Source organism: Typopeltis vanoorti, chromosome 5 (genome assembly GCF_054136105.1).
Source record: "Typopeltis vanoorti isolate ZY-2024b chromosome 5, IOZ_Tvanoo_1.0, whole genome shotgun sequence".
Classification (NCBI taxonomy): domain Eukaryota; kingdom Metazoa; phylum Arthropoda; class Arachnida; order Uropygi; family Thelyphonidae; genus Typopeltis; species Typopeltis vanoorti.
In genome coordinates this window covers 93400123-93413311 of record NC_143553.1, presented here as the reverse complement: position 1 = coordinate 93413311, position 13189 = coordinate 93400123, and the positions used below count along the sequence as shown (strand labels likewise).

General features: G+C 34.7%; 1 protein-coding gene across 4 annotated transcripts in view; it reads right to left on the bottom strand.

The window, feature by feature from the left end:
• LOC150106656 (vascular endothelial growth factor receptor 1-like) overlaps positions 1-13189 on the bottom strand; it is a 672835-nt gene that overhangs the window by 350699 nt on the left and 308947 nt on the right. For all 4 annotated transcript variants that reach the window (XM_090392613.1, XM_090392614.1, XM_090392616.1 and 1 more), the window contains exons 9-10: positions 10769-10933; positions 8453-8611 (exon numbers count right to left, since the gene is read on the bottom strand). In XM_090392613.1, coding sequence (XP_090248739.1) covers positions 8453-8611; positions 10769-10933 — 324 coding nt within the window. The remainder of the gene's footprint in view (positions 1-8452; positions 8612-10768; positions 10934-13189) is intronic.

The following is a 13189-nucleotide window of genomic DNA, read 5'->3' as shown; positions in this document are numbered from 1 at the left end:
GAGACCATTAATGATTTGAGAGTATTGTGCAGAGTACCAGTTTAGAGGACATATTGCAAAGGTGGCACAGATCACATCAGATTACATAGCTGTTAAGCAAGAATAAAGAGATTATTATTCCTCTTATAAACGATATTAAATACAGCAGCAAATGAAAGCTTACGAAAGATAAAAAAAATTCAATAAAAGAAAAAAACTGAAGATATGGGATGATACAATCAAAGAAATAAACAAAATGAAAAAAGAAGCCTATCATAAATGGTTAAGTAGCAAAAGATTAGAAGATGGAATAGAATATAAAAGAATAAGAGCCATAGCTAAAAGAGAAGTCAGAAAAAGACATAGAGAATCATGGAACAAATTTGTTTCTAATTTAGAACATGATTTATATAAAATAAGACCCAATATATATTGAGAGCTCCTAATAAGATAAGTGCTATTTTAAGTTATCATAGAAAGATTTATTTGATTATTACGTAGTTTTGTTTGCATTGCGTATCTTAGTGTGTCTGTTTGTGGGTTTTTGGTGTTTCAATTATTAATTTGATAAAGTACGATAGAAGAGAGTATGGCTCCCGTAAAAAGGAAAATGGCGGCTAGTAATAATGATTCGCCATCTTTATTCAATAACTGTAATATAAAGGAGATTATTCAGTGTACTATCTGCAAAATGTACGCTTTGCAGAGTGCAGTTGGTGTATGGTTAGATGATAATAAAGGAGTGAATGTGTGTAGAAAATGTAAGGAAAATGAGGAATTAAAGTGTATTTCAGGTTGTGAGTGTGATATTTTTGTCAAACTTCAGAATGAAGAAAATAGTGATATGACAAGAAATTGCAAGGTTGTACCAGAGAACTGTGAGGGCGTGAATGTAGAAAGTGTGAATGATGGTATTAATACAGAGCAAATTAATGGTTTAACAGAAAATAAAAAAGATGAGATTAGATGCTATGAGTGAGATCGCGTTGTTGAGCAGAGTGATACAAAGAGCAAAGTGGCAGCTAGAACGTATAAACAAAAGTCTACTGAGTGTACCAGCCAATAATAAAAAAGTATGATAGGAAAAATAAGAGTATGAATGTGAAATTAAACAAAATGAAGGAGAGAGAGATTGCTGTATGGAGATTCGTTAGTACGAGGTGTGTTAGTAGAGGATTTGGCAAAATCGTACCAACCTGGTGCGACCATCAAGGACGTAACTGAGTCTATTAGAGAGCAGAAGGAAAGGGTGAAAGAAATGATTATTGTGGCAGGTACGAATGATTTGAAAGGAGATAAAATGGAAATGATAGAGGACCTGAATGAATTGTTTGAGGTAGCAACAGAAAAGAGTGAGAGAGTTAGGATGATTAGTCTTTTGCCGTGGTATGACAATGAAATGTTTAAAAGGAGGGCCATAATTGCAAATGACTTTATGCATGGGTTATGTATGACCCATGCATAAAGGTGTGGAATTTGTGGATGTGTGGAGTGAGTTCGATGGGCGAAAGGATCTATATAAGATGGATGGCTTGCATTTGAATGGAATCGGTGTAAGGAGACTTGAAAAAGTGTTGTTGAATGAAATGTATGTGCAAAATCAGGGAAACTAGATTTATTAAGGGGGGGGGAGTAGATATGCAGACCTTAGGGAGGCAGTTGAGTGTATGAATGAGTATAATATTCCCCAGCGAATAAGGACAACAAATCAGAATGGGATAGTTAGTTTAAGGCATCAAGGTAGGGATGGGTGTAATGGGGGGTCTGAAATTCATGTACACTAATGCTAGGAGTATTAGGAACAAGAAGGAAGAGTTTTTGGCATGGTTGGCACTTCCAGACCACAGGTTATTGGCATTAGTGAAACATGGCTGACTGTAGATGATATAGCTGGTGGGATTGAATGTGATGGGTATAGTGTGCTAAGGAATGACATGGAGAATAAAATAGGGGGAGGAGGAGTATTGTTGATGATAGCTGATGAGCTGCAGCCAAGGAGAATAAAAGTTGAATTGCAGAACAGATAAAAGAGCACCTTTGAGGTAATTTGGTGTGAGATTGTGGCTAGCAGAACAAAATATACAATTGGGTGCTGCTATAGACCAGGTGATGGAAAAGATGGTGGAGATAGTATGCACAAGCAAATAGAAGAAATGAGTGGAAGGAGGGTAATTATTATGGGAGATTTCAACTATGGTAACATTGATTGGAATGAGGAGAGGACACACGGGAGGAAGGATTTTATACGGTTATTAAGGGATAACTATCTGCGACAGCATGTAATGAAAAATACTAAGGGTCAGAGAGTGCTTGACCTAGTAATTGCATCTGAGGATTTGGCTGTAACTCATATGACCACATTGCCACCAATTGGTGAGAGTGATCATAGGGTCTTGACTTGGGAGGTGGCTAAAGGTGTGGAATTTACAATTAAGACAGGGTACATGTGGAATTATCAGGCTGGTAAGTATGAGAAGCTTAGGAGTTTGATTAGTTCAGTGCCATGGCATGTGCAACTGCAAGGGCTAGAAGTTGACAGTGCATGGGAGGCGGTTAAAAAGTGTTTGCATGGCTGACTGTATACCTAGAGTATGAATAATAAATCAAGTAGGGTTAAATGGATGAATAACACCATTAAGCTTGAGACAAAAAAAGAAACAACTATGGGGGAAATTATACAGTTCATGGGCAGGTACATGAACTGTATAATGCGCAGGCCAAAAGGGTAATGACTGTGGTAAGAAAAGCAAAAAAGATTACAAATGAACATTGGCCATGCAGGCTAAAGAGAATCCTAAACAGTTTTTCAATATGTTGCAAGTAAAAGAAAAAATGTATATGGCAGAATGATTTTAAAGAATGCCGATGGTAGGGAGGTAACTGAATCAGTTGAAATAGTTGAGTTATGGAGTGAGCACTTTGCAAGAATATATCATCCAGGTGGTGACATTGCAGGATTGAATGAACCAATAGATTATACGGGAATTTTGGTGAATGAAGTGGAGGTGAGTAGCCTATTGCATAACCTCAATGTCAATACATCTGTGGGATTGGATAGTATACCAGCTCGTGTCGTACATGAAGCGGCTAAAGAATTGTCAGTACCCTTGACCATTTTGTTTAATTTGAGTCTCAGGTCTGGGTTAGTTGCGAGGGGGTGGAAAGAGGGGAAAATAGTTCCACTTCATAAAGGAGGTTCCAAGACTGCTGTTGTAAATTACCGACTGATTAGCATATCAGGAATCGTTGCCAAGGTCTTGGAGAAATTAGTCAAGAAAAGAATACAGTATTGGATAGATGAATATGGGATATTGTATGGGGGACAACATGGTTTTGTGAAGGGTAGATCATGCCTCAGTAACTTGCTCACGTTTTATAACACAGTGACGGCTGAACTGGATAAGGATAATGGGTTTACAGTGATTCTACTGGACCTTGCCAAGGCCTTTGACAGGATACCACATGGAACCCTAATCAGTAAACTGGAGCAGATGGGGATAGATATAGGGTTGGTGAGATGGATAGGAGGGTGGATGAAGGAGAGATACCAGAGAGTAGTTTATGCAGGAGTTGAGTCCAAAAGACGGCTTGTGACTAGTGTTGTGCTGCAGGGCTATGTTCTTGGACCACTACTTTTCAATTTGTTCATCAATGATATAGGAAAGGATCTGAGAGGAAGTGTTCACTTGTTTGCTGATGATGCAAAGTTGGGTAGAGCAATTGTGAGTGCACAGGATGTCAAAATTTTACAGGATGATTTGAATAGTTTGGAGGACTGGGCTAGGGAAAATGTATGTCAAATTAATGTAGCAAAGTGGAAGGTTATGCATTTTGGGGTGAAAAGAATAGTAGCAGTATATCACATTGGTGGAACCATACTCCAGGAGATTGATGAGGCCAGGGATTTGGGAGTGTTGGTGGATAGGGAATTGAAGTTTATTGGGCACATTGCAAAAGTGGCTAAATCAGCTCATCAAATCACTTTACTTCTGAAAAATACTTTAACAAGCAGAGACAAACAAGTTATTGTTCCTCTATATCGAGTCTTGATAAGACCCCATCTAAACTACTGTGCCCAGATATGGGCACCAGGGTTTCTTCTTGATGGGGAGGAGGTGGAGAAGATCCAGAGACGAGTCACTAAGATGATAGCAGGTCTGTGGAATGAGCTTTATGAGAACAGGTTGAAGATTTGTGGGTTGCAAAAATTGGTCGATAGGCGGAAAGGGGTGATATGATTGAGACATTCAAATTACTGAAGGGTTTCTATAAAATTAATCCAGAAGATATTTTTGAGAATAGCACTGGTGGTGGGAGGACTAGGGGCCATACATGTAAGCTGAACAAGAATGTGGTTAGCAGAGGTGTTAGAGATAGGTTTTTCACTTGGAGAGTGGTTAATGAGTGGAATAACCTGCCAGAGTATGTTGTGGGTGTTACGACTGTGAATGAGTTCAAGGCGAGGTATGATAGATACTGTGTGAATGTCGAATAGTTGTTCTTGACATGATGTTATGGTCTTCCTCGATGAGTCTGTAGACTCCTTGGAGTTGCCTGGAATAATAATAATAATAATAATAATAATAATAATAATAATATAAGATTTTGAAAAACTTAAGTACAGATACTAAAGAAAACATAAAATTAAACACCAAATTGAAATTAGAAGAACTTCTAAATTTCTATACAGAATTATGGACAAATAAATATTTTTAAAAAAAGATAACTGGCAAACATTTAATGAAAATGAAAAGGAAATAACTAAACAACAAGCCTGAAAGAAACAAGAAACAGAAAATCACTTGGAGAAGATAAATTAGGTTCAGAATTATATAAATATGCAGGAACAAGGTTCAAAAAAAGACTCCTATTATTTTTAAATAAAATCTATTCAACTAGTAACCCCCCCCCCAATAGAATGGAAGAAAGTAATTGGGATCCCTCTCTTTAAAAAAGGTAATAGAGATGACCCTAAAAACTATAGATGTATAAATATACTAAATTCCTGTTACAAAATATAACAGAATTTTAATTAACAAACTAATAAAATATTCTGAAAACTTTATTTTAGAAATACAGAATGGATTTAAAAAAGGATCTTGTATAGACCCGGCCTTCTGCCTAAAATTAATAACAGAGAAAAGAGAATACAATTTAGAAACACATATTAATTTGCTGACTTTGAAAAAGCATTTGACAAAGTTAAAAGAAGCATTTTATTTAGCATAGTAAAAGAAAGACAAATACCAAATAATATTCTAAAAGCTATCATAAGTATATATGAAAATAATCAAATACAAATAAGATTAAATCATGGACTATCATATATGAGAGAGATAAACCAAGGAGTCTGACTGGGATGTCACCTTTCAGCAACTCTTTTCAATATTTATCTAAATGAAATAATAATAAAATGGAATAAAAATTTTCATCAAGGTATTAAATTTTCTCCTACTATGAACTTAAACACTCTCCTTTTTTGCTGATGACCAAACAATAATTACAAGTTCTGAAGATAACTTGCAGAAAGGTATTTTAAATTTAAATGAGATAGCCAAAGATTATGGAATGATAATATCAACAGAAAAATCAAAAATGGTGGCCTTTAAAGGACAAGATCCAGTAAGAACTAAAACAGTAATAGATAACAAGATCTTAGAACAGGTGAATTCATTTAATTACCTAGGATGTATGATTACATATGAAAATGAAAAAGATATAAACGTAAAAATTGAAAAATATTTAAAAATAACAGGTGTAATTAACTCAATATTTAAACCAAACCTAGTACAAAAACAAACCAAACTAAAAGTATACAATACATTAGCCCTACCAGTCCTATTGTATGGAAGTGAAATCTGGACAATAAAACCAAAAGACAAAGATTAATAACAGCCGAAATGAAGTTTATGAGAAAAACTGCAAAGTATACTCTATTTGATCACAAAAGAAATGGGGAAATTATGAAAGAATTAAACTAGGAATCGGTATTTCTAAATCACTTAGGGAATTGAACAACATAGATCCGAATATAAATTAAATTATACTTTAATAAATATTTCCGATATTTCGGAACGTCATGTTGCCAAAATGGCAACCAAAATATTGGAAATATTTATTAAAGTATAATTTAATTTATATTCGGATCTATGTTGTTCAATTCCCTAAGTGATTTAGAAATGCATAACCAATGTATAAGCCTGTCTGCGAGAAGAGGAATCAGTAATAGAAAAAATTAAAAAATATAAACATAAATGGATGGAACACGTTGAAAGAATGAAAACAGAAAGAATACCAAAACAAGCCTTAAATTACAAACCATTAGGAAAAAGAAAATCCTCTTAAGATATTCAACAATGACTTTTAAGGCTGAAACAGGCCACTCTAGGCTTAAATCCTTGATAGGCATGATGATTCCCCAGTATAAGGGTTTAATAAAGTCACAGCTGGACTACTGCACATAGATCTGGCTGTATGTATTCAATGAGAATAAAACCTTCACCACATCTTCAGTGGCGAAGATGATTTAATGGCAAATAATCAAAATTGTAGTTAGTCTGTGGAATGCTCACAGACTAGTCAGAATTATATATTAACCACAGAATATAATGAAAGTCTTTGGACTTTGCCGATAGGCAAATAAAAAGTGATATGATAGAAGCATTAAAGGGGTTTTATAGGATTGATAGTGAAGAATTTTTTCAGTACATGACAGGAAAGGAGAAAACAGGGGTCATCCCCTGGAAATTATATAAAAGAATGGAGCTAGCAAGGGGGGTGTTAGGACTACATTTTATACTTGAGAGTTGTGAATGGGTGGAGTAGTTTGCCAGAGATAGTTGTGAGCACTTCATAGGTGAACGACTTCAAGGGGAGGTTTGACAGTATCATGTAATCAATAATTAGAGTGGGTCTCTGATGGAGAGTCTCTGAAAATGTCCGAGAAAATATAATAATAATACAGTACTGTCCTATTTACAAACTGCTGATATATGGCATAAAGGCACTAAAGTGGTTAGAAGACTAGTTAAGGAAAAGAAAGCAGAAAAGATAGTTCATTGGTCATACCTCCAACTGGACTTTTACAGCAAGTGAGGATCCATCTCATCAATGTCTGATCCACTATTGTTCATGATTTTTATCAATGATACTGATCTTAAAATTAAAATTTATTGTTTAAATTTTCAGATGATATCAAAATAGGAAGGTTATTTAATAATAAGAAGAGAGGGATATTGCTTCAGTCAGATTTAAAGTCTGACTGAGTGGTCTGAGAAATGGCAATTTTAATTGAATAGCTTAAATTATAGTCATTCATGTAGATTCATCTAAGTACTAAAAATTCCAGAATAGTGTACCATTTTTTAATGTTAAATCTACTCATAAAAGGAATATAAACCTATAGTTCATTAGTACTATAGAAATGATTAGGGTTAAACCTGCTTTTGGAAGACCAAATGTAGTCATTTTTCAAGCTACTTCAAGCCTTCTGTAAGATGCTGATCTCACAGTGGAGGACGAAAATTATTTCCCACCTAAAGATATTCACAGATATTCATCACATTGGAATTTGAACCCAACAACCTGTTAGTTTGGAGACATAATTCACTTAGTCAAACAGTAGAATGCTGAGTTTGTGGCACTGGTCAGACCACACTTGGACTGTTTGGGAAGACCAAATGTAGTCATTTTTCTTCCTCAGATCTGGTCAGCTGGTTTTCAATGTGATGTTCCAATTGTCAAGACTTTGTTCACAGCGCACATCTTATCTGCTCTTCTGAGGACACACTCAGACTAGAATTATAATGTATAAAAGACAACATAATTCTGAACAGATATTTCCATCTAAATCGCAATGCACCTTGCACAATTATTCTCCTACCAATAGCACGTCATTTGATACCAAGAGAATTTCCATTCCTTAGATAAAAAGCATTCAATTTAATTGTTTAACTGAAATGAATCGATGTTTGGTTCCAATTTTCATTCAGACTCCTGTCGATGCTTTTTGCAATGTCTAAGAATATCAAGGTGAAGCCATTCCCTTTAACAACTTACTTTACTGTAGCAAGTGTGTAAATTAATAGAGCAAGGCCTTTCCTTTACAAAATCATGAAACTCCTCAGCCCCAACCACACAGCATCAAATTCCTATCAACCCATTCCTAAATTCTGGTTTTAATCATCACACTTGAAACATATAATTTTTTTAATTTTTAAGTGGTGCTAACCCAATTCAAAGTTCAAAATAGAACCTCTGTAATAATAAAAAAAAAAGTGATCCTATTGATAATACTGAAAATTCTAGCACTCTTATCCTCAAAATACTAATGGTATCAAGACAAGTAAATGAAAAAATGGCATGTAGAAATGGAAGAACAACCTAGTCTGTCTCACACTTACTCATGCCAATGAATTCAGTGATGACTGCTACAAAATAAATAAATAAATAACAGATAAAGAAAGTGTGTTACCTTGTACATATATAGATGTATACTCCGTCTTTATTTTTTCTGGAGCATCTTCACTCCATGCCCAGCACTCATAGTCTCCACTGTAATTAGCATGAATATTCTCAAATTTTAGGGTCAAAGAATGGGAATATGATGATGATTTTAATTCCTTGATTACATCTAAATAATAAGAATTGTTTAATTACTATACATAACATATCACTAATATTCATTATAACTAATTAATAATGGAATCACATGTTCATTTAAATATTTTTCAGTTATGTTTCATAGCCATTTTCAACATGATTTTGATTATTATTATTATTATTATTATTATTATTATTAAGAGAGCCTTCAGGGAGGCAGGGACTCATCAAAGGAGGCCACATACTACCCACACCAGCTATCATATTTATTCTTGAATTCATTCACACTGCCTGCACTCGCAACATCCAATGGCAATCCATTCCAATCATGCACTACCCTATGAGACAAAAATCTAGCCCTCACTCCCCCTTCCTCCCTCACCTCCCTTCTTAGCGACATTCATTCTCAGCTTCCAAGGATTTCATCTTGTTCTTTCCCCCTCCATAAATTAAAAAATTTAATCAATTGAAATCCTGTCTGACCCTTTCAGAAGTTTGTGAGTCTCAATCATATTACCCCTCCTTCTCCTGTTTGCTATTGTCTGCAATCCCCAAATTCTCAATCTGTCTTCATTATCAATATTTCACAATCCTGATAGAAATTTTTACACTCTCTCTCCAATATATATATAAGAATCACAACCAAAACCAGGAGACTAGACCTGCGCAGAATAGTCCAAGTGAGGTCTTATCAAGGCCTTGTAAACAGGCAAAATGACATCCTTATCTTTATGTGTGAACGTTTTTCAGCATTGCAATTATCTTTTGAGTATATTTGCAATCTCTGCTACATGGCCTCTGAACTTCAACTTCCTATCTACTAACACTCCAAGATCCCTAGCCTCATCAGTTTCTTCTAGCATAATCCCACCAATATAATACGACATTGGATATCTAATTGAGTTGAAGTGAATGACTTTACATTTACTAACATTGAACTAAATCCATTTTCCCATGCCAACAATTCCAACCTATTCAAATCATTCTGCAAGTACTGCTGCATATCAGCAGCATTCTTGATTATCCTACCTATCTTTGCATCATCATCATCATCATCATCAGTATATTGCTGTATGTTGCTTGTCAAATCCTTCCCAACATCATTAATGTACAGATTGAATAACAGTGGACCAAGCACTGATCCTTGTAGTACACCACTGGTTTCCTTAAATCTTGCAGACTCACATCCTCTGTTTACCACTTTTTTGATATCTGTCAGATGCACGTCATCTTATTCAAGCTAATAATCTATAATCCAAACCCATATTCTCCAATTTATGCAACAGTCTACCATGCTGTATTCTGTCAAAAACCTTAGCAAAATCCAAAAGTTTTGTGGTGTATCCATTCCCTTTGTCTAGTTTAATGGTAACATTGTTATAGAATGTAATGTGAGCAAGTTGCTAAATTGTCAGTCTCTCCTCCTCATCATCAACTGCTCTCAAACTCTCCACGATGTCACATTCATAAGAATGAAAGACCTTTATGAACTGCTCATTAAATATCTGAACTATATCCTCTGCAGCAGTTGTTTTTATACCATTTTCTCCAATCATCCTTCCATATTTTTTTTTTTTTGCTGACTACATATTAAAAGAATTCCCTAGGATTATTTTTGGCTTCATTAGCTAACTGCTGTTCATATTTTTCTTTTGCTAATCTTACCAACCAAGCCACCTTACTTACCTGTTCTTTGTAATCCCCATGGAATTGATTATTACCACTCCTCTTATGTTGCCTCCATAATGCCTTTTTCCTCTGTATCACATGCTTAATCTCATCATTCATCCATTTTCGCACCTACCTTATTTAATCTTCTGACCGTTGGAATACATTTAGACATTGCTTCCACTTAATAGTTCTTGAATATCACCCAAGCTGCACCGATCTCCTTTCTAACCAACTCCCCATTCCATGCTACACCACAGGCTGTTGCCTGAGCTTCTCATAATCACCAGTTTAAATTTATGTACCTCTTATGACAAAATGACAAAAGTTCAATGCATTTAATCAACAAAAGTTCCGAAGATGATATTCCCTTAACAGTTCCTGTAACAGTAATATAATTATTAATATTAAGGTATTTTCTTGCAAATTTTAATGTTTGATATTCATCTCTTCCTTTACTTGTCTAGTATATTTCACAATGCTGTATTCATGCTTATGTGTGTTTAATCTACTTGCTTACCTGAATCGTTAAAAGGAACAGGCACACTACTGTTTCCATGCAATGGTTTCCAGTACCACATTAGATGGGTATAGTTCAGAATACTAACTGCACAATTTAGTATCACAGTATCCATAGCAATTGGCTTGCGATCAGATATTTTCACTTCAAATCCATTCAACACATCTGGTGGAATAAAATTAGATACACAGTTATACATAATATGTATATTGACAATATGTATATATTACTTACTATATGCCATTAACTATACATATATGCACTGCTTGGAAAGATGTTAATGGACACCATAGTATGAGGAACAAAAAGCGATCACAGCCACCTTAATAAAATGTAAAATCTACTCCTGCTGCGATGAATGCAGCAATCTTATGGGGCATACTTATCACAAGCATATAACAGTGATCAATGGGAATTTTGGACCATTTTTCCTGTGCACACATAATAAGATCCTGAACTATCGTGTGGCAGACATTCCTTAACCTCACCCAACACTACAGTTCATCTCACAGATGTTCAATAGGGTTGAAATTAGGGTTACATGGAGACTATTAAAATGTCATGACATTCATGTTCACAAACTGCACAGTTACAGCAGCAGACTTATGATAGTGGATTGTCTTGCTAAAACAGACACTGGTCAGTTTTGTAGAAATGCCACAAAGTAGGATCCATTGCATTGTAAAGAATGTTCAGATACCTCTATGAGTTCAATGTTTATGGCACCACAAACAGAGGTCTGAGGACAAACCAGGAAAATTAGGACCATACCATCACACCCCCACTTCTAAATTTCATAGTTTGGGTTATGCACTATGGTGAGAGACGTTCAGGAGCAGGAGTGGTAATAATCAATTTCATGATAAGAGTATGTACGTCCACTGTACATGCTCTTATCTTATCTTATTTTCTTATCCTTTAAATCTTTTATTTTTCTGGCTAGCAAAGAATGGGTATAAGCATGTATTTTTTTTACAAAACAAAAAGTACTTCACACACACACACACACACACACACACATATATATATATATATATATATATATACACATACATATGTTTAATCAGAACAGGAGATGACCGATTAGCAAAACAAGTGTTCTCTGCCAGGTTGGTAGGAAAAAGACCCAGAGGAAGAACAAGATATAGGTGGATTGATACAGTAAAAAGTGCCTTAGAAGACAGAAATATAAGATCTAATAATTGGAGTCTTGACAGGTAACAGATTGATTTGGAGGAAAATGTAGATAGGAAGTTAGTGGTGATGTAAGTACTATCATATCCTGTACACTCCTTGATGATACGTACATACATATAAATCTGATTTTGTCACTTCTATGTAATACACCTGATGATGTTTTCTAGCAAGACAAAATTAGTAGTGCCATTAGAAATAAATTAGTTATCTTCTATTTTATCAAAACCTAATGTATAAAATATACACACACACACACACACATATATATATAATTAAATAAATTTAATGACTAGAGGCTGAGAGATACCAAAATAGAAAAAATACTTGTGTTGAGGCTTAAGTGCTGTGAAGAATTCATGTTGGAGGTTTAATGGAATATTAACAGCACTGAGAAAGAATTAAAACTAATTTTAATAATTCCAATATTTCGTCTCCGTCAAAGAGACATCTTCGGGGATTACAAAATTAATATTTTGTAATTGGATCTGTTAATATTCCATTAAACCTCTAACATGAAAAAAAAATACTATTTAGTATTTGAGAGCACAACTAGTTTCATCTTCTCAGAAGACTTCATTGGATGCATAACATGCACCTAATGAAAAGAGAAATACAAAACAAATTCCAAGAGAGTAACAGCTATAAATTGTAATGTATAGCAATACATATTAGAATACATTTGCAAGCAAATCACCTACATAGCACAATTGGAAAAACGACGATATATTGTACCCTTTAATTGGAAAAAGCCTAAGTTTGATTCTCATCATGACAAAAGGAATCTTTATATGGTTTTTTTTTCAATTGAAGGTGAATTAGTCAAACTCACACAGAAGTAGCAGGGTTTATTTTCCTGGAAACTTTGGTTTTTCATTCCCAAATACAGACAAAAAAATACTAATAGTGTTGGTGGACAGTAGATGGCATTGGTGAATAAGATGGTGACAGATGGAAGTGGTGGAGATGGAGATTTGCAGAGTTGGTGCTTTCCCTCAATGAGTCTTTGGACTCCTTGGAAGTGTCACAAAATAATAATAATAATAATTGATAGCAGCTCACTTTTGAACTGTATATTTTTTTTTTTTTGTATTTCTCTTTTCATCTAATGAGCCAAGATAAAGTCTTCTAAGAAAATGAAATTAGCTGAGCGCTCAAATAATCAATAGTATTTTTTTCTATTTTGGTATATATCTCGGCCTCTAATCATTAAATATATTTATTTGT